The sequence below is a fragment of the Esox lucius genome, chromosome 21 (genome assembly GCF_011004845.1).
Source record: "Esox lucius isolate fEsoLuc1 chromosome 21, fEsoLuc1.pri, whole genome shotgun sequence".
Taxonomy (NCBI): Eukaryota; Metazoa; Chordata; class Actinopteri; order Esociformes; family Esocidae; genus Esox; species Esox lucius.
Genome location: NC_047589.1, coordinates 383,253 through 406,687, shown reverse-complemented (window position 1 = coordinate 406,687; position 23,435 = coordinate 383,253). Strand labels below are relative to the sequence as shown.

At 40.2% G+C, this 23,435-nt stretch overlaps 1 protein-coding gene across 4 annotated transcripts in view; it reads left to right on the top strand.

Moving 5' to 3' along the window:
* The window catches only part of myo3a (myosin IIIA), a 279,588-nt gene that overhangs the window by 127,232 nt on the left and 128,921 nt on the right, over positions 1-23,435 (top strand). For 2 of the 4 annotated variants that reach the window (XM_029116286.2, XM_034289440.1), the window contains exons 10-15: positions 6,724-6,765; positions 9,186-9,282; positions 11,547-11,663; positions 18,607-18,711; positions 20,709-20,792; positions 20,946-21,148. In XM_029116286.2, the coding sequence (XP_028972119.2) occupies positions 6,724-6,765; positions 9,186-9,282; positions 11,547-11,663; positions 18,607-18,711; positions 20,709-20,792; positions 20,946-21,148 (648 nt within the window). The remainder of the gene's footprint in view (positions 1-6,723; positions 6,766-9,185; positions 9,283-11,546; positions 11,664-18,606; positions 18,712-20,708; positions 20,793-20,945; positions 21,149-23,435) is intronic. The other 2 variants (XM_029116287.2, XM_029116285.2) reach the window with 1 other exon arrangement.

The window sequence follows — 23,435 nt, the reverse complement described above, 5'->3', positions numbered from 1 at the left end:
TTAAAGTATTCCAAATGCTTGGTGTGCACTAAAAATAACTAAATTCAGTTATTTACAAAATATATATCTGCAATGCACATTCACAAGAGCACTATGACGTTTTACAACCTTATAAAAAGATCTTCATTTGTGTTTGAAAGATGAACAAAAGGCATATAGGTTTGGTAGGACATGTGTGAATAATTAACGACAGGATTTTAATTTCTGGGTGAACTAATCCTTTCAACTGAAGAATTTATATTATTTTGAGCCTTTCACTTTTGAAGACAAATATTTTCAGTTTTTCATATAATTAACCAGTATTAGATATTCCAAAATACTGAAAATAAAAGTCAAGATACTGATTAAATTATTCTGATAATTAGTAACAGACAGACCTCGTTAATGGTACCAGTAATATTTAAAACCTATAACTTACAGAGCAGGTCTTAAAGAATGCAGAAGGGTCATCCCCCAAAATGACCGGCAGTCCACAAAGGCAAAGGGACCTGACATCTGTTGGCTCGGTGATCTGGAAGATATTGGAGATATGGAAGTTTGTTACGGATGCTGACATGTATAAACCAAATTACCGAGTTTCCCACAATTTTGTCAGATTTTGGAAAGTAAAGTACAGGGCAAAATAAGATAAGATGACAAACAGGAAAGGAGAGAGGAGAGAAAAGAGAGAGAATAGAGGGGTAAAGAAAAAAAGATGAAACAAGAAAAGTGGAAGAGGAGAGGACGGAAACATATTAGATATTTAAGAATGGATAGAAAAAATAAAAGAGAAGTCCAGAGGACAGATAAGAAAAAAATAATTAGAACAGATAAGGAGAGAAATTACAATAGGAAAAAGAGGGGGTAGACTAATGTAAACAAGTGAACACACCTTTGTCTGACGTAAAAGCTCAGCCAAAAGCTGTCCGGTGAGGCCTTTCTTCTTCCTGAAGATTTCCATTAGATTTGGAGAGCATCCATCCGTTTTTTAATGTGTAACATTTTAATCAACAACTTATTACATTTAAAAAATGGCTGTATCAAAATGTACGTATTTTTTAATAACTTTAGCTTAAATTCACTCACCAGATTTAGTAAACTGTGGTCTTCATGTCTCACTTTGCTGTAGCCGCTAAATCTCTTTGTGTCGAACATGCAGTGCTTAATATGGAACCGCCATGTGCGAGTGAGAAAACCTAGTTAACAGGTAAAAAATGTCACGACCCGATTAAAGAATTTTATTACTCACAAACAGCCCATCAATAATAATAAAAAACCTTAAAACAATAAAGAGACGAAAAATTTCAGATTAATTCGTCAGGAGATGAGCAGGATCCTGTTTGGCGAACGCGAGTAAGGGCTTTAGGGACATCTTTTTGTCCCAAACGGTTTAAAAAAAATGTTTTACACTGACGTCAACGTTACTCACAAACATAGCCTAAGTTAATTTTGATGGAGAAAGAGGGACCAGTGAGGGGAAAAAGTCCAAAATTAACTACTAAACAACGTGTTCACTAAGGTTACTCGCAAACAAAAATCGGTTAACAATAAAACTGGCTAAAACATTTGCTTTATCTAACGTTACTCACCAACAGCTCTACGAATTTGAATGCACTTTCAACCGCGAGATAAAATTGCGTTGCTTGCTTGACTAACTTAAACCGACAAAAAAATCTGATTAATTCGTCAGGGGATGAGCCGCAGTCGAGTGAAACGGTTTTAGGGGCATAATTTTTTGTCCCAAACGGTTTAAAACATTTCTTTTACACTACTCACAAACATAGCCTAATTTTGATGAAGAGAGAGAAAAACAACAACTAAACATGACGAATGTCTGATAAATTCGCCTGTGTTTCAAGTTCAAGCGGGACTAGTGGAGTCCAAAGTCCAAAATTAGCTACTAAAACAACGTTTTCACTAACTTTAAGCCTACTCGCAAACAAAAATCCATGACCAATAAAACTGGCTAAAACATTTGCTTTATATCTACTCACCAACAGCTCTACGAATTAGAATGCACTTCCAACCGTGAGAGAAAATGGCGTTGCTTGCAACAGCGAGCTGAGCTACCTGTGTGTAGGGCGTGGTCAGTACACAAACTTTACAATTTCAATCCATTAAACTTAAAGTTTTCCACACATTCAAATAGGTTCACAAAAGTAGTAGAATTCACTTACATTTTTATAGTAATGCATTAAAAATTAAATAATTTAAGTATGCTGTAATTAAATTGTTAATTAGATATACAATCCGGGCTAACAGTGTGGCACTGCCTGTAGCAGACACCTCCTGGTTGGTTTTATGCTTACCCTCTACAAAGGACATTAAAAGTTGTTTAGCCTATGAATGCTGTATCATGTTATTCTTGAATTCATGATTCCTCCCGAAATGTCAGCCTACACTTTGCTTTTCAAAAGAGAGATATTGTAGATGTAGGTGTCATGATCAATAAACTTTGCATGAAACACACTTGTTTTTTCTGTAATTTTTTTTATCTTGCGTTTGCCTTGTACCTGGGCTGGGGTCACTTTCACCACCAGGTAGAATTCCCGACAGAGCCATGTCACCTTTTATTTCCGGCAATTAAGATTTCAATAGACGACAGAGTTGTCACAGTTTGCCACCTTCCAGTTGCACTTATGTCCCGTTTGTAACAAACAATTGCCTTTTTGCCATTTAGCTTGATGTCAAACCAATTATTTTGTATTTCTGTGGCTGAGTGACACTTTGAAGATGCAGTGTTTACTACAGGGCTGCACAACTCTGTTCTTGGAGTTCTACTGTACTCTAGGATATTTTCTTCGACCCTTTTTGTTACTAAGCCAGTTTATCTTTTCATCCAGCTAATTGTTACAATCAGGTGTGCTGAATTAGAGTTGGAGATACAATCTTCACGATTGTAGATCTCCAGGAACAGAGTTAGGCAGTCCTGGTTTACAGCCTTTGCAATCTTCTTCCATGTTATCTTCTTTTTTTACTGGTCCACTACTGAGCAAAATATCAAATGAAACATTTTGACGACAATCAACCTCTGACATTAGCACTTCTATTTTGGCCTCTGAAATATTTTGTTGATGCTTTTTTTGGTTCGCGACATTGCATTTCTCTAAAGATAAACATTGTTACCTGCTTTAAAGTCCTTTGGTAAGACAATTTATGGTTCATTTGGGGTGTGTCAAAATGCAAATAGCCTTGGTCGTGCATTAGCGATGACTCTGAGAACAAGTGGTATATATTAATGATGTTTTCCTACTGGTGTGCGTAAAAGAGTCATAGGATCGCATCGCATCGCATCGCATCATCTTCCGCTTAATCCGGGGCCGGGTCGCGGGGGCAGCAGTCTAAGCAGGGATGCCCAGACTTCCCTCTCCCCAGACACTTCCTCCAGCTCTTCCGGGGGGACACCGAGGCGTTCCCAGGCCAGCCGGGAGACATAGTCCCTCCAGCGTGTCCTAGGTCTTCCCCGGGGTCTCTTCCCGGTGGGACGGGACCGGAACACCTTCCCAGGAAGGCGTCCCGGAGGCATCCGAAACAGATGCCCAAGCCACCTCAGCTGACCCCTCTCGATGTGGAGGAGCAGCGGCTCTACTCTGAGCTCCTCCCGGGTGACCGAGCTTCTCACCCTATCTCTAAGGGATCGCCCAGCCACCCTGCGGAGAAAGCTCATTTCGGCTGCCTGTATCCGGGATCTTGTCCTTTCGGTCATGACCCAAAGCTCATGACCATAGGTGAGAGTAGGAACGTAGATTGACCGGTAAATCGAGAGCTTCGCCTTACGGCTCAGCTCTTTCTTCACCACGACAGACCGATACATCGACCGCATTACTGCAGAAGCTGCACCGATCCGTCTGTCAATCTCCCGTTCCATCCTTCCCTCACTTGTGAACAAGACCCCTAGATACTTAAACTCCTCCACTTGAGGCAGGCACTCTCCACCAACCTGAAGTGGGCAAGCCACCCTTTTCCGACTGATGACCATGGCCTCGGATTTGGAGGTACTGATTTTCATCCCCACCGCTTCACACTCGGCTGCAAACCGTCCAAGTGCATGCTGAAGGTCCTGGCTTGAAGGGGCCAACACGACAACATCATCCGCAAAGAGCAGAGACGAAATCGTGTGGTCCCCAAACCTGACACCCTCCGGCCCCTGGCTGCGCCTAGAAATTCTGTCCATAAAAATTACGAACAGAACCGGTGACAAAGGGCAGCCCTGCCGGAGTCCAACATGCACAGGGAACAAGTCTGACTTACTGCCGGCAATGCGGACCAAGCTCCTGCTTCGGTCGTACAGGGACCTGACAGCCCTTAGCAAAGGACCCAGGACCCCATATTCCCGAAGCACCCTCCACAGGATGCCACGAGGGACACAGTCGAATGCCTTCTCCAAATCCACAAAACACATGTGGACTGGTTGGGCAAACTCCCATGAACCCTCCATCACCCTGTAGAGGGTATAGAGCTGGTCCAGTGTTCCGCGGCCCGGACGAAAACCACACTGTTCCTCCTGAATCCGAGGTTCTACTATCGGCCGTATTCTCCTCTCCAGAACCCTGGCATAGACTTTCCCGGGGAGGCTGAGAAGTGTGATCCCCCTATAGTTGGAACACACCCTCCGGTCCCCCTTCTTATAAAGAGGGACCACCACCCCGGTCTGCCATCCCAGAGGCACTGTCCCCGACTGCCACGCGATGTTGCACAGGCGTGTCAGCCAAGACAGCCCCACAACATCCAGAGACTTGAGGTACTCAGGGCGGATCTCATCCACCCCCGGTGCCTTGCCACCGAGGAGTTTCTTAACCACCTCGGTGACTTCAGCCCGGGTGATGGACGAGTCCACCTCTGAGCCCTCATCCTCTGCTTCCTCAATGGAAGACGTGACGGCGGGATTGAGGAGATCCTCGAAGTATTCCTTCCACCGCCCGACGACATCCTCAGTTGAGGTCAACAGCTGCCCACCTCTACTGTAAACAGCGTTGGTAGGGCACTGTTTCCCTCTCCTGAGGCGCCGGATGGTTTGCCAGAATCTCTTCGAGGCCAGCCGATAGTCCTTCTCCATGGCCTCACCGAACTCCTCCCAGGCCCGAGTTTTTGCCTCCACAACCACCCGGGCTGCAGCCCGCTTGGCCTGTCGGTACCCGTCAGCTGCGTCAGGAGTCCCACAAGCCAACCAGGCCTGATAGGACTCCTTCTTCAGCTTGACGGCATCCCTTACTTCCGGTGTCCACCACCGGGTTCGGGGATTGCCGCCTCGACAGGCACCGGAGACCTTACGGCCACAGCTCCGAGCGGCCGCTTCGACAATGGCGGTGGAGAACATGGTCCACTCGGACTCAATATCTCCAACCTCCCTCGGGATCCAGTCGAAGCTCTGCCGGAGGTGGGAGTTAAAGATCTCTCTGACAGGAGACTCGGCCAGACGTTCCCAGCAGACCCTTACAGTACGCTTGGGCCTGCCGAGTCTGTCCAGCTTTCTCCCCCGCCATCGGATCCAACTCACCACCAGGTGGTGATCAGTTGACAGCTCCGCCCCTCTCTTCACCCGAGTGTCCAAGACATACGGCCGCAGGTCAGATGAGACGACAACAAAGTCGATCATCGACCTGCGGCCTAGGGTGTCCTGGTGCCACGTGCACTAATGGACACCCTTATGCTTGAACATGGTGTTCGTTATGGACAAACTGTGACTAGCACAGAAGTCCAATAACTGAACACCACTCGGGTTCAGATCAGGGGGGCCGTTCCTCCCAATCACGCCCCTCCAGGTGTCACTGTCGTTGCCCACGTGGGCGTTGAAGTCCCCCAGTAGAACAATAGAGTCCCCAGTCGGAGCACTTTCCAGCACCCCTCCCAGAGACTCCAAGAAGGTCGGGTACTCTGCACTGCCGTTCGGCCCGTAGGCACAAACAACAGTGAGAGACCTATCCCCGACCCGTAGGCGCAGGGAAACGACCCTCTCGTTCACCGGGGTAAACTCCAACACATGGCGGCAGAGCTGGGGAGCTATAAGCAAACCCACACCAGCCCGCCGCCTCTCACCATGGGCAACTCCAGAGTGGTGAAGAGTCCATCCTCTCTCAAGGAGTGTGGTTCCAGAGCCCAAGCCGTGCGTAGAGGTGATCCCGACTACCTCTAATCGGAACCTCTCAACCTCACGCACTAGCTCAGGCTCCTTCCCCGCCAGCGAGGTGACATTCCACGTCCCTAGAGCTAGTTTCCGTGTCCAGAGATCGGGTTGTCTAGGCCCCTGCCTTCGACTGCCGCCCGATCCTCTTCGCACCGGCCCCTTATGGTCCCTCCTGTGGGAGTCATAGGATCGTTTGATAAATCAGACTTCATGTGCATTCCATAATTCTCAAATCCATTTATAAGTAGAAGTTTAGGAATATGTTTAGGGCATGCTAGATTATTGCGTTGGTTCCATGATCAGAAGTTAAGAATATAAAAATCCAGCCCAAAATGAGAGGTTAAAAACAATGTATGTCATTCTCCCAAAATGCATTTTCAAGCTACCATTGTTTCCATTGTGAGAATATGGACAGCAGCTTAAATGTAATGTTCAAGCTGGATGTTATGTCTCCTTAATGTTCAAAACCTTTCCAGTGAAGGATGGAGTAGACGTTATGTCAAATTCTGTGTCATTTTGGGTTCAGAAATGTCCCTGAAGCCCATATAAAAAGTTAAACCTGTAAAAACAGTATATTATATGCTGCCTATGAATTGCGAATGTTCTTTCTGTCATTCAAGCCATCATGGAAGGACAGACAGAAGCACAGACAGTAATGACAGGTAGGGGATATTAATGCCCTTGTAGGGGTGAGTAGTCTACTTCTTTCATCCAATCAGACCCCTAATTGTAGAACCGTAGTCTGTAGAATACCCATTAGCACTTTGATATAATCATCTTAAATTAATGTTATTTTTCTTGAGTACTGTTCTTGACATCTAAGAATGATCTTTGCGCTCCAGGTGTGTTTTGAAGAGCCTAGGCCATTTTGAGTGTAAATTAGGTTTATTTGGATCCCTATTCGTTGTTGTTAAATCAGTGGCTGCTTTTCCTGGGGTTAATACTGATATTAAAAGACTAGATACTTGGGTTCTTGATTTGTTGTAATCAGTCCCGAGTGTAGATGTATGGTTATCATTTCTGTTTCATATATTATTTTGTAACAACTGTGCTAACTTGGGTAATGTGTTAATAACCGATCAAACGATATAAAGGGGTAATCAAAGGTGGAAAACGTTACACTGTCACAAAGGAAGCTGACATTTTGCAATCAGGTGAAGCACAATCAACTGATAGGGACAGACAGCGACCAACATATGTTGTACCATCGCTCATGGCAAGACATTCAGGAAAGTCACTGGAGTACTAACTACTTTTGACAGTAAAAATAGGATTAGAGGGGACAACAATAGGAATTTAAGTGATGCTAATGTTCAGTTGTGGTTAGCCTTAAGGCTCGGGCACAAATAGGCGGTTGGGTTATGCTCAGACACGAGAGCAATTAACAGCTAGTTCTGATTAGTGATTGTCATGTTGACATTGCCTACTTGTCAGCAGGGAATACTGTGTATATCATCAGTTTTGCACATGTCAAAAGAAATCCCCTTCTTCACTCTCTTGTTGACTTTACAAGCGATTTATTCTGCCGTTGTCTGACTGTCTCACAGCTGGTGTCTAGCAAATTATGAAACGCTTAGCATTAGATACTAGCAGTGGGTTGTCATCAAAACCCAACATGATGTGAGTTAGAGATCGGAAGTAAGACGAGTGCCCACTGGTTGCAAGTTCAACAATCTTCACAGTGTGCCACGCTATTAGTATTTATAGTAAAAGTCCAGTGTAGAAGGTATTTCCACATTCATCTTAATATACAGCTCTGGAACAAATGTTGAGACCACTGCAAAATTATGTTTCTCTGGTTTACTATTTATAGGTATGTGTTGGAGTAAAATGTACATTTTAATTTTATTAAAATGTACTTGTTACATGTATAAAAGACACCTGTCCACACACTCAATCAAACAGACTCCAACCTCTTCACAATGGAAAAAGACCAGAGAGCTGTGTAAGGACATCAGGTATAAAATTGTAGACCTGCACAAGGCTGGGATGAGCTACAGGACAATAGGCAAGCAGCTTGGTGAGAAGGCAACAACTGTTGGCACAATTATTAGAACATGGAAGAAGTTCAAGATGATGGTCAATCTCCCTCGGTCTGGGGCTCCATGCAAGATATCACCTAGTGGGGCATCAATGATCATGAGGAAGGTGATGGATCAGCCCAGAACTACATGGCAGGACCTGGTCAATGACCTGAAGAGAGCTGGGACCACAGTCTCAAAGAAAACCATTAGTAACACACCACGCCGTCTTGGATTAAAATCCTGCAGCGAACGCAAGGTCCCCCTGCTCAAGCCAGCGCATGTCCATGGCCCGTTTGAAGTTTACCAATGACCATCTGGATGATCCAGAGGAGGAATGGGAGAAGGCCATGTGGTCTGATGAGATAAAAATAGAGCCTTTTTGTCTAAACTCGCCGTGTTTGGAGGAAGAAAAAGGATGAGTACAACCCCAAGAACACCATCCCAACCGTGAAGCATGGAGGTGGAAACATTATTCTTTGGGGATGCTTTTCTGCAAAGGGGAAAGGATGACTGCACCGTATTGAGAGGAGGATGGATGGGCCCATGTATCGCGTGATCTTGGCCAACCACCCCCTTCCCTCAGTAAGAGCATTGAAGATGGGCCGACCCAAAACACACAGCCCCAAGAACTACAGGAAACGTGCGATCTCTGTAATTGCAATCAAAGGTTTCTGTACCAAATATTAAGTTCTGCTTTTCTGATGTATCAAATACTTATGTCATGCAATAAAATGCAAATTAATTAATAAAAAATCATACAATCTGACACTCATAGTTGAAGAGTACCTATGATAAAATTACTACATTCTACTTGCTTTGTAAGTGGAAAAAACCTGCAAAATCGGCAGTGTATCAAATACTGTATATTGTGTGTGTGTGTGTGTATATATATATATATATATATATATATATATATATATATATATATATATATATATATATACATATATATACATATATATATATACATATATATACATATATATATATATATATACATATATATATATATATATATATATATATACTGTATATATAATATGCATCTTTTGTTGTAGACATGAGCGCATTCACACCAAGAAAGGAGGACAAATCATGTCAAGTCCCACCCATGATGAAGTGGATGACCTTGCCACCCTGGAAGTACTTGATGAGGTAATGGATTCAATTGCCTAAACCATAGACATAATAAAGAGTAGACGCTGCATCGACCGCTACTGCCTACTGGCGCTGACGAGCCGTGGGACCGCCATCTTAGACCGGTCCGCCACTCCACTCAATGTAATCTGTTTTGGCAGGTGAAACGAGCTGTCAGCGCATTTCATTCATCATACCTCAGTGAATACCTTACTGATTTTCACGCAGGTTTTTTTGCTGCAAAGGTCATACATTTAGCTATGATACAGGACACATGGTTCGGCGTATTTTAATATTCATAGTTTTATATTCATCAAAACGGTGAACATAATCCACAAAAAGGGAGAAAAACAGGAACATTTCCAGTTTGACTATCATTCTGATTGAAACACCTAATGTGTAAATAGTGGCAGTAAAGTCAGAAATATATATTTCTCTCTCTCTCATTTCACAGCCCCCATCCCAACATACACACATGGGTCCCAGTCTAAAATAGCAGGATGAAAAGAAAAGTGACAGTTTTTATTTAAACTGCACATTAACTTTGTTGAAACTCCCTTGAAAAGTCTGCAAACTTAATGTAGCAATTTTCAAAACACAGTTACAAGTGCTTTTCAGAACCCAGAGGGAAAGAGATCAGGGCTAAGACAATCACAAACACAAGGACATAATGTAAAGATAAACTTCATTATACACAAGCTCACAAACCCAGTGTAAGGCAAAGGAGACCAACATTTGGATTCCTGGAGACACACACCATGAGGCTAGAGTTCATGAAACACAAACAGAGGTATTTACAGACCCACCAACACTTACAGCAGTATTCACATAAAATGTGACAGACCACAGGAGCTCCAAGTGATCTTGGCTGAACCTGTATGTGAGCACATACCGCTGAACTAAGTAATAAGCTTGTTTGAAAACCATTCTACTATCAGATGTTCTGTTGCCTTTATTTTAAGTGGGGTGGGTATGAGACATGAGAGGTAATTTACTTTTGTTAGGGTGAATTACACGTGAATAATACACAGTGTTGGGCAAGTTACTTGGATATTGCAGTGAGCTAAGCTATTAGTTACTCTGTCATGAATAAAGCTTCACTACACAAAAGCTACCACCCAGTCAAATGTAGCAAGCTAAGTAACACAAACACAGCAGTAGGCTAGTTCATTACATAGGAAGCTACTTTAAGTTGTGCTAATTTCACATGACAAGAAAAGTAGCTTGTGTGGCCAAGCTACTTGGTAAATAAAGGAGTTACTACTACTGAAAAGTTACTTGATTCTGGAAATAGTGAAGCTACCACCAAAATACTAAGTTACTAGCTAAGCTAGTACTGCCCAACAATGATAATACCGTCTTTTATTTATATAAATATATAATTAGCTGGCCAATGTTATACCAGTAATATTTGCTTTATTTCTACAATAGCATTCTTGAGTCAGTTGTAATCTAAGTCAGTGTTATAGAATATGACTTATAAAGTCTCAGTTCGCTGGGTTAACACCGGCTGGTGCAGTAAACATAGCCTAGCTAGCTGGATACGATTTCAGTACAGTAAAATCAAAGATCCTTGCTCCTTCTCAACTCTCTGGTAATATTCTAGTCACAAAATACAACCAATAATACGGTAATGTTAAAAGTAATCCCCCGAGCCCTGCTTTCGATGGTCCGCCGATATGAGCAGGAGTATGCTCCACAGTGCTCTGGCATCGTTGCTTCTGCTGCTACGCAAATAGGAGTATGACCGGTCAAAGATGGCGGCCGTATTTCTCGCGCCCCAGCAGCCAATGCGGCGTCTACTCTTTATTATGTCTATGGCCTAAACATGGTTATTTTTTGCTGAAGGTTATTGTTGACATCTATTCAACCCTTTCAGATCCAATAAAGACAACCTGGTTATATTATTTTTCTGAAACAGTATTAGCAGTCTGTTGATGACCATCCACAAACAGATTGTATTTTAGTTTCAACACTGATAATAAATTGATTAGGAACATATTTTTAACCAAACACAATCAGGGTAATTTTTCAAAGCTAATTACTCCATTGATAAATGTAACCATTTAAAGTGCTCAGTTGCCTTTGGATATATTTTACCATCGCTTTTTTCATTGCCTTTTTGGGGAAAAGGGAGGGTTTGAAATACAACATATGAGGAAAATGCCTGGGCACAATGCCTGGGAATATGTATTCCTTTAAACTAAGCCCAAAGCAAATCATATAGTCTTTTATCTCATAATTATATACATTTATAAACTGCCTCACATTTGATCTTTCAGAATTCAGTCACAGAGCTGCTTCAGAGGCGTTATTCCAAAGACCAGATCTATACTTATGTTGGAGACATCCTCATCGCAGTCAACCCTTTTCACAAGATGGAACTCTACGGCCCACAGGTGTGTATTTGTGTGTGCGATGTGTATTCCTGCAAGCTTATGTTAATGTGATCAAACACTCACAGTATTAAATGAACCCAACTATATTGCATTAGGGCTCAATGGTTGTTCAGAGTTGGCTGCATCCTATTTCCTATTTCATTTCCTTAATATTATTGCTTTATTTGTATTATGTAACAATGTACAAACCAAGGCATACAATGGAAATCATGTTAATTTACTCTCTCTGTCTTGCATTCTTCATTAGCCACAGTTTTTCTTCTCTATAATTTCTTGTGTTGCTTTGTAATAAATACATCACTGCTGATTATATGTATTTTAAATTACAAACACTACTGGTCAAATGTGGTCCAACCGCTTACACCTCTGCTTCAGGTGCACATGAGCATGGGTTTAAATAACGGCCCACAGTTTCTGCCAATAAAGCATCAAAGCATCTGGGGATAATTATTATTATTTAATAACAGAAAAATTTACTGTTCACACAATGTAGATATTTATTAACATTAAACACAATTATGCAGTTTTATGTCGAAGGACAAAGTGCTATAGAGTCCTTGTAGATTAAAGTGCCTGTAAACTCAACATCAAATCTTAGTAATATGATATGTCTCATTATACGTTAGTTAAGTATCATCTTAATTACCCATCACTTTACTTGTTAGTCAGCTATACAAAAAGAAAAAGAAACATATTAGCACAAACTACTTACAATTTACAATAAGGCTCTGCTGACCGGAGGATCCTGTTGTTGAGGTTGTCACACTGAGAGACACTACAGGAAAAAACTATGGTCAATATAGATAATCCATTGGTTATCTGGTGAAATTATGTAAAACCTTTAGGAGAGAAATGGTTGTTACGCAACCATCTATTTGCATGCTTTTGGGAAGCTGAATAAAGATATATTGCTAAAGGCTCTATCCCAAATGAGACTACAGTACAAAAAGATAGTTAACAACTAAATTTGCTATTATACCCTTCAAGACCAAATGGCACACTATTATAAAGTTGTGTTGTTATTTGTGGCCACAGTAATAACTTAACTGTGCAAATGAGTTTGCAGATATGACTTGCAATGTTATAGCATGAATGCTTTCCATATTACAACTCTGTTTCCAAAAGATTAGAGACACTGGCCCTCATTTATCATTCTTGCGTAGAAACGGACGTATATGTTGGCGTAAGATTTTGCTTACACTCCTCTCATCGCCTGATTTATGAAACTGTGCGTACCTTTAAAATCCAGGTGTACGCAATACCTTCCCTTGATAAATGCCGCGGATGAAAACGATCGTCATTAGAATAACACGCCCCTATATATTCAAGTCTCCGCTTCCCCCACGCCCTCATTTTACGCCATGGACACACGGAAGACGGCAAAAAAGAGAAACTTCTCTGACGTGGAGATTGAGACGATCACCAGGGAGGTAGAAAGATTGTTTCATTTGGCAGTTTAAAAAGCGGAATAAAAGATGATGATGTGATGTGGAGTACCATTCATTCACATTAATAACTGCATGACAATTTGTAATATTTTATTACTGAACCCAGTCCATGCGCAACTGCCGGGCCTAACCCTGAAACGTCATGTAAAGCGCACAGACTCGCATCTGAAGGAATACATATAAGTCAAATGCTTTGGTAAAGTCACACAAATGAAACCTTGAAGTCCATGTTGCACAAAAATAAACACTGAAGTTTGTAATTGTTGTTGTTTTTTTTACAGTAGGTCATAATATATCACATCTTTTAGTTTGTCAGTGCGTTAGGATTTTCTTTTCTGCGCTGTTAAGGTTTCATTTCTCTCCGCCATGTCCATGTGCAATATTTTGTTGTCATCCATCCACCAAAGATCACTCCAAATATGACTATTAATACTGTTTTATTTTCAGTTTACATCTCTGCACTGGCATAACATCAGTGCACGAGGGAACTGCAGCAGGGGCTGTATACGGCTACAAATTTTTTACTTGAGACAGGTCAAAATAAAAGTCCCGTCTCTTCACACATGCGCACAATTAACTCTTGCACAATTTTGAGTATACAACAGTCAGTATCATAATTAAACAACATAATATAACATAAATGATGAGAACATATAACTCAACATGCGCATTTCCGCACTAACTCAAAACGTGCGTACACCACCTCCTGAGTTGGCGTAGGATTTGAGAGTGCCGTACGCCAACGTCCATATTGATAAATCTCAAAGTCACCGTGGTTTTGGGTGTACGCCAGGTGTACGCTGGAAATTTGGTGTACGCACTTTTGATAAATGAGGGCCAATGTGTAAAAATGGCAATAAAAATGCAATTATGTGAAAATTATTTATCACTATATGTAATTGAAAATAGTACATAGACAACATATCAAATGTTGAAACAGAAAAATGTGATGTTTTTTGGAAAAATACATGCCCATTTTGAATTTGATGCTAACAACATGTTTTAAAAAGTTGGGACAGGGGCATTTATACCACTTTGTTGCTTCACCACATCTTTTAACAATACTCTGTAAACGTTTGGGAACTGAGAAGACCAATTGCTGTAGTTTTGAAAGTGAAATTTGAAATGTATTCCCATTTTGCTTGATATAGGAATGAAGCTGCTCAACAGTTAGGGGTCTCCTTTGTCGTAGTTTTTGTTTCATAATGCACCAAATGGTTTCAATAGGGGACAGGTCTGGACTGCAGACAGGCCAGTTTAGCACCCGGACTCTCTTACTACTGATCCATGCTGTTGTGCTATGTGCAGAATGTGGTTTGGCAATGTCTTGCTAAAATAAGCAAGGCCTTCCCTGCAAAAATGTTGTCTGGATGACAGCATATGTTGCTCCAAAACCTGCATATATGGTCCAGCATTAATGGTGCCTTCACAGATGTGCTAGTCACCCATGCCATTAGATTAGATTCTACCTTATTTTCCTTAAACAGTAGGAGTACAGTACAGTGAAATGCAGTTAGTATCTAACCAGAACTGCAAATTTATGAGGGCAGGAAATGTACAAGTAGTAAGTATAGTGTATGTTACATGTGGAATGTATAGATGTGCATTGAAGGTGATTACTAAACAGTGTCTGGTATTTTGTTTCGTGAATGATTATATAGATTTACATTTTAGAATTACATTTGATGAATTAGCCTACAGTTTAGTTTAGTTTAGTTTAGTTTAGTTTATTGGTTTATAATAATGTGGACAACCTCTTTCAATAAAAGAGCAGCTTTAGCCTCTACGGCTAATTTCCAGCTGTAGTCCCCAGCCAGTTGTTAATAGGCATACATCAATAAATACATTACAAGTAAAACAGATGTAAGCAAGAGCTTAGACATACAAACAAGATAACACAAAATTGAGACAAACAAGCAAACACAAATTACAAAGACATAAAAACAGGTCAAGCCATACACATACATGACATAACATTGAAGCAGGCAAGCAGAGATCAAATGACAGAAGCATGATCATGTCATATCTTGTACACACATCACATCTAGCATTTTAATGTGTGCAGTTGTAATTGTCGGTTAGCCAATTTTTAAGGTGTGCTGCAAAAGTCGAATACATATGTATGTTTTTAATTGTAATAGGTAATGAGTTCCAGTTATGTATTGCAGTAACAGAAAATGATAATTGACCAAATGTACTTTTTCTGAATGGGATTACAAGGTCGCCTCGTGTGGTGCTTCTGGTATTCTGACTGCTGTTATTATATTGAATTATAAATGAATTGAAAGGAGGCGGAGCTGTATTATGTAAAATGTTTTTATATTTGATCAAATTTTCCCAGCTCAGCAATTTATGGTTTTTAAGGATGATACAATGATGTGAACTGTTTTTAAGAGTTTTTTTTATAAATAGTTGCCAAAGGCTTTTAAGATGAGCTGTTAGTTTGTCCCCAGCTTGTCAGACAATATGTTAGATGTGACATAATCATTGCATCCATAAATAATTTGGCAGCATTAAAAGTAAGGGCATTTCTAATATATCTAAAGTTAGCTAAACTAAACTTAACCCTATTGCAGACTTTCGTAATATGTGTTTTAAAAGAGAGATTAGAATCAATAATAACGCCCAAATATTTAAATTGTGGCACAATAGTAATGTTTTGACCCGAAATTGATATATTTGACACACTATTACATTGCCTTTTTGTAAAAAACATTCCCACAGTTTTATCTACATTTAATTGAAGGCATGAACGATTTAGCCAATCGGTTATCTGGTCCATGGCTTTAGTCAGTTTTGCGTCTGCCAGATTTTTTGTCTTGGCATGCACATAAATTACAGTGTCGTCCGCATACATTATTGTATTAATATCAGGGCAAACTGATGGCAAATCATTAATATATAGACTAAACAAAAGCGGGCCAAGTATTGATCCTTGTGGCACCCCTGTGCATAAATTAAGAGCTAGTGAACAATGGGTGTTCACAGAAACAAATTGAGTTCTACCAGTTAAATATGACGCAAACCATTTAATTGCAGAAGTGGAAAAATTAAAAGTAGAGAGTTTGGCAATAAGGACCTGATGGTTGACTGTGTCAAATGCTTTACGGAGGTCTAAAAACACAGCGCCAACAACACCTCCCTTGTCCACCATTGCTCGAACAGTCTCTAAAAAGTAACAGTTAGCCGTTTCTGCGGAGTGATGGGCCCGAAAGCCAAACTGCATTGGATGAAGCGAGAAGGGACTATTATTTAGAAAAGAAACAAGCTGCTCTGATACACATTTTTCAGCTACCTTAGAGACCACTGGTAGAATACTAAATGGGCGGTAGTTAGATATGTTCCGTGGGTCATTTGACTTAAATATGGGAGTTACAATTGCAGTCTTCCAGGTAGTTGGAAATATCCCCTCTAGTACTGACTGATTAAAAATTTGTGTGATAGGGTAAGATAGATGTTCTTTCAGGCTTTTAAGCATTTTCGAGTCCATTCCATAAATATCTTTTGTTGATGAGATTTTAAGAGAATTAATAATTGCCTGAGTTTTTACTTCACAGATAGGTTGAATGCTAAAAGAAGGCATGCTTTCATCTATTGTTACAACATTTCCAGTTATAGGGGAAAAATTCTGTGCGATTTCATTCACAGAATTAATAAAATATTCATTAAAAGCTACAGCTATTTGAGCTGTGTCTTGAAGTAGTTTACCATTCAGGTTCAATTCTAACTGGTTTCTAAGCTTATGGCTAATTCCCATCACATTCTTAATCTGTTCCCAGATCAGTTTTGTGTTACCTTTTCCCTCATTAATAAATGTTATAAAAAAATTGGCTTTACCCTTTCTTATCACTTTAATCACTTGATTACGTAATGAAGTGAACCTATGCCTATCACTATTTGATTTTGTTTTTAATGATCTTTTTAAAGCGGAGTCTCTTTCTTTCATCAAATTAAATATTTCAGTGTTGAGTCAGGGGAGTGCATTTGCTTTTTTCTTTCCTTTTACCTTTCAAGTAAACTCCTTAACTAGATTTTGTAGTTTGGTAAAAAACATTTTGCTAACTTCTTCTATGTTGATCCCGTTAAATATATCTATCCAACTAGTCTGCTGTACTGCCTTTTGAAAATTATCCATTTCATTCTTAGGAATCCTAAGTTGCTCCACGGGTTTATTAGAATGATGAAATCGCTTTTTTGTAAGTTTTCTCGACAGTAGAGTCAGATTATGATCAGACAGTCCAGTAATAAAATTAAATGTTTTTACAATTCTTTCAGGCTTGTTACTGAATATTAAATCTATCTGTGTCTGAGACGATGTGGTTATTCTAGTAAGACCTTCCAACAATTGAGTAAAATCCAGACTATCTGTGATCTGTTTAAGGGATTTCCTATTAGTCTTATTTAGCCAGTTACAGTTAAGATCACCAAGTAATATTACCTCAGTTTTAAAATCACATGCTTGAAGTAGCTTTTTAAAAGTTGTATAAAAATCATTATTAGAGGAGGGTGGACGATATACGACAATGAGCACAAAAGACATTTCAGGTGAAAGCAGTATATTCACCCCAATACACTCCAAATCATGGTCAAAAGGCCAACATATCTGCTGACAGTTAATGTGATCTTTTATGTAAACCATGACCCCTCCCCCTCTTCCCTCACATCTGTCCCGTCTAAAAATATTATACCCTGGTACATGTAATGCAGCAGATGGAGAGTTTTTATGTAACCAAGATTCTGTCAGACCTAAAAAATCTAAGTTGGAGTTAATAAGAAGATGATGTACTTCTTCAGACTTTGGGGTGAGGCTACGAATATTCATATGCCCTCCAAATAGACCCCTTGGTTTGAGTTGTTGATCCCAGATCAGTCGAGAGTGATTGACAGTTTTAAAAAAGTTCAGTTTGCTGTGTTTTTTCAAAGCAGGGTTTATAATGTTTTTGAAACGACTGTGGGTTGTACCGTGCAGATTTTCACGCTTACCTTGAGCGCAATGACCCGTTACCTTAACATCCGTACGATATGATCGAGTAGGGTCAGAAACGCAGGGCAAGGAATTTGTAGTTGTTTGCTCCTCACCGGCGACAGCCCCGTCGAAGAATGAGTTTAGAATTCTGACAATGGAAATAGGTTATATACGCCCATTTAGGAAAAGTCATGGAAGGGGGAGGGTAAAACTTTCAAAATGGCAGTTTTATTTCAATTAAAAACTCAAACGCCAATTCACATAGGCATTTGGTGGTCCTAATGTTAAAGTGGGCATATCTTTTTCAAGAAACAATAAAATGTTTCAACATTTAATGTTGTCTTTGTACTACTTTCTAATGAATACTGGGTTTTTAATTTCCACATCATTGAATTCTGTTTTTATTTACATTTTACAAAGCATCCCAACATTTTTGGAGACGGAGTTGTAGCTTCATACTAGTTACCGGTTGTCAACAAATTTAAATATAATCTTCTTTTCTGTGTGCCTTGTCCTTCCCCTTGCACAGTACACAAAGATGTACATTGGAGCTAAGCGTACTGCATACCCGCCACACATCTTTGCTGTCGCTGATGTGGCCTACCAATCCATGGTATCATACAACGCTGACCAGGTAGTGCAAACTACAAACTAAAAGGGGTGGACACAACAGATTTTGAAGTAACAAAATCACAGAATGTGTCTGTGAACCAATCTCAACAAAAACTGTATGTCATTATGGTGGGGTTGCCATTCAGACACAAATATGCATTGGTGTAAGGAGCACAAAACCTTGACCCTTGAGCAAAATATATGGTTTTTCACTCTGTTTCCTTCATCCGTACATGTTTGATTTGGGAGTAAGCCTAAGGAATCCTTCAGCCCACAATGTCTGCTGCCAACTGTTAAATATGGTGGAAGAGCCGTAATGGTATGGGGATCTCCTGGGATCCATTTAGTCTAATGTGTGGTCTGCATGGTCGTATAACAGTTGAGGAATATGTTCCAATATTTAAGGATGATAATGCCCCTATACACACTGCTAAACAAATTTAACAGTGGTTATCAGAACACCAGGATGACATAAAATGCCTTCCATGGTCTCCCTAATCATTAGATCTGTATGAAACCTATCTGGGAGAGAGAGGAATTAGAGAGATATGAATTAGATTTTCACTAGGGGTGTGCCATTTTTGTCATACACATATCCTAATATTTTTGCCACATGCTCGTGATTAGAAATATGTTCTGTTTTAAGTAATGGTTTAGTCTATAACTCATCTGCTTGTTATTGCTCCATCACTCAGTGCAGTTCTATTGTTCCTGTACTCACTAGCTGTTTAACTTCAGTTGTGTGCTCATCATGCGAGCAAAGGGTGGACGCACAAAACCAGTTTGGTGATGGAAGAAGCGCTGATTAAAATTTCTCCGGTTTTGGTTGTTTGGATGGAGTATATCTTCAATAATATTAGCTAAGTCATAAAATGTTATTTAGTTAACTACTCTACGCATAATCCTCAGAACAATGATAGGCAATAGGCCTGGTGTTATATCTTTTTCAAGTTTCAAGGTTTATTTGTCAAATGCACCGAACAACACAGCCAGGAAGAGTTGCACCAAATAACTTTTACAGGGATTGTTTAATAGATTAGGAAACTATTTGTTAGATATCTGTAACATGGCGCTGCCTTCAAGATAAAACATTATATGGAATTTACCACGACATTTGAGGAGAAAAGGTGTGTTGGGAAGCACATTATTTGCATTTGACGCGGCCACATCAACTCCATCCATACAGGTAGGCCATGTGATTCTGCTTTGCATATCTGAAAATTGTGTCCATTGGTTATTATTGGCTCCTGATGTCATTTGCTTTAAGCTAAGAGTGCAGGATTATAATCACAGTTTATTTCTTTCATTTGCGTTTTGAAAATCCATCACTGGTGGCCATAATAAACGCAGGTTACGTTTGCTCGGTTAAATCTTATTTCTATGCCGGAGTTTTAAAAGTAACCTACCCAACCCTGGTGATAATAAGGTGAGGCAAGTTTATTTGTATAGCACATTTCATACAAAGCGGCAATTCCAAGTGCTTTATTATTATGCCAAAATTCAAGCATTGGCTTAGTTAGCTCCCATCATAGAACGATAGTACATCTACTAAAACTAACGCAGAAAACAATTTTCACTACAATAGTGACTCAGCAAAGTCAATTGAAAATATTACAAGCTTGATGGGTAGCTATCCAATTATTCTTAATTAAACAAAATGTCAATTCATATCCTTAGAAATGCTTGTTTTGTCCAAGTACTTGACACACCCCTAATTTCCACTTCTATCATTGCTCAAATAACTGCTTTTGTTCTCATTGAATGGTGTAATATTCCATTAAACACAGTTAAGGCGTTGTATGACAGCATTCCAATAAGGATTTGAGCTGTTCTGAATGCAAAGTGGTGCCCTGCTCCTTATTAGGTTCCTGATATTCAAATATTGTTAGGTGTTTCATATATTTTGTCCACCCCATGTATATTGTATTTTAGTGTATTATTCACATTCAGAATTCAGAACTACCATAGAATCATATCATTAGATCGGAATCCCCTCACTGATTGGTTGTATATTTGCAGTGTATTGTCATCAGTGGAGAGAGTGGTGCAGGGAAAACAGAGAGTGCCCATCTATTAGTTCAGCAGCTCACAGTGCTTGGAAAGGTAATTTACAGTCAAAATATTGTAATACAATGTTGGTACAGCACATAAAAAGCTCTTTCTGTTCACTCACAACAGCAAAAATATTGGCCACATTGTTGATCATACATTTCTCTTAACATTAAATGTGTATGTGCTGATGATCTATCCTTGCAGGCCAATAATCGATCACTACAAGAGAAGATCCTTTTGGTCAACAACCTGGTGGAGGCTTTTGGGAATGCATGTACTGCCATTAACAACAACTCAAGCCGCTTTGGGAAATATCTGGAGATTAACTTTACTTGTGGGGGTACTGTGGTCGGAGCAAAAATCTCAGAGTACCTTCTGGAGAAATCCCGCGTCATCCATCAGGCCATGTATGACCCCCAGAAAGCTTTAATATACTGTAGCTTTCATATTATCTGCTCATATCTTTCACATAATATTTACTTATGTAATAGTTACATAATAGGCACTCATAACCTTCATTTTTTTACAATATTTCACTTGTGGCCATTGACTTGTTCTGTGTCCATACATTTGATCAAAAGAAATTACTGGTAAAGTAGAGCGAGGAGTCATTGGGAGCTTTTGGCATTTCTGTGATAGGGAATTTTTGTCTTGACTGCTAACAGAAAAATAAAATAATACTAACTTAGTGGTAAAAATATTACTAAACCTTTATTTCAACAAAGAAAACACAGACTGAGACCAAGGTCTCTTCTACAGCTGGGCCCTGCATATACAATCTTTACACACAGTTTAGGTTCAATGATTAAAAACAAACAGAAAAAAACACAGTGTACAGACAAAACAAGACGTTCATAAACAAGACAAAGTACATTGCAAATATAACCTTTATGAAGCTTACTGTATTACGTATTACATGACACATAACATGAGAATCTACAACGATCAGTCATAACATTATGACCACCTGCCTAATATTGTGTAGGTCCCCCTTTTGCCAACCAAAACAGCCCTGGCATGGACTCCACTAGACCTCTGAAGGTGTGCTGTGGTATCTGGCACCAAGATGTTAGCAGCAGATCCTTAAAGTCCTGTAAGTTGTGAGGTGGGGCCTGCATGGATCGGACCTGTTTGTCCTGCACATCCAACAGACCCTTGATTTGATTGAAATCTGGGAGATTTGGAGGCCAAGTCAACACCTTGAACTCGTTGTTGTGTTCCTAAAACCATTCCTGAACCATTTTTGCTTTGTAGCAGGGCTCATTATCCTGCTGAATGTGGCCAATGCCATCAGGGATACCGTTGCCATGGAAGGGTGCACATGGTCTGCAACAATGCTTAGGTAGGTGGTATGTGTCAAAGTAACATCCACATGAATGGCAGGACCCAAGGTTTCCCAGCAGAACATTGCCCAAATCACACATGCACCTGGCCATCCACGTGATGTAAAAGAAAACATGATACATCGGACCAGGCCACCTTCTTCCATTGCTCCATGGTCCAGTTCTGATGCTCACCTGCCCATTGTCGGCGCTATTGGCAGTGGACGGGTCAGCATGGGCACCCTGACTGGTCTGCGGCTATGCAGCCCCATATGTACCAAAAGGTGATGCACTGTGTATTCTGACACCTTTATATCAGTACCAGCAATAACCTTTTCAGCAATTTGAGTTTACAGTGGCTCATCTGTTGGATCAGATCACATGGTCCAGCCTTCGCTCCCTAAGTGCATCAGTGAGCCTTGGCCGCCCATGACCCTGTCGCTGGTTCATTGCTTTGCCTTCCTTGGACCACTTTTGATTGGTACTGACCACTGCAGACCTGGAACACCCAACAAGGGCTGCAGTTTTGGAGATGCTCTGACCCAGTCGTCTAGCCATCACAATTTGGCCCTTGTCAAAATCGCTCACATACTTACGCATGCCCATTTTCCCTGCTTCTAACACATCAGCTATGAGGACAGAATGTTCCCTTGCTGCCTAATATATCCCACCCACTGCGATTTTCAGTGTTATTCACTTCACCTGTCAGTGGTCATAATGTTATACCTGATTGGTGTATGACAGGCTATGACAATTGAAAAAAGCAGCTTATATTGGCTTGTTTGCTTGCCAATAACATGTTTCAAGATGCATTGTGTAATGTATGTTTGGCTTTTTACAAAATTAAGATATTTCATATTTATATATTCAGGCAGAATGAGACCTAGGTCTCTCTTACAGCTAAAACCCAGAGTTACAACAAATAACAACATTGAAAAAGGCTGCAAAATGTCTAACTTATTTTGCAAAACATTCCATTAATAAGGGGCATAGAACACACAAGCAGGAAACTACCTCTCAATAACCCTGTGATTTCTGTAAGGCTACCCAGTCTTGAAACTGTGTTTGAATGGGCTTTCAAGCTGATTCCCCAATTAATTTTTGCATTAAGAAAGTTTGGTAAGTTTCTGCATTGAAGTCTTATGTTGGAAATCATCTAAATGTTCACTTTGGGATTTTGAGAAGAGTATATATTTTGTTTTACTGTCTTTTATCACCAGCTTAAGATCTATAAAGGAATTTGGTAGATTTTGGAAATAAGACTTTAATTATACAAATGCTTGAGCAAGAGACAGTGCAGTAGTGTAGAGTACTGGGTCATCAGCATAAACATGAAAATCACAGTTACAATCACAGATAATTTATAATCAAA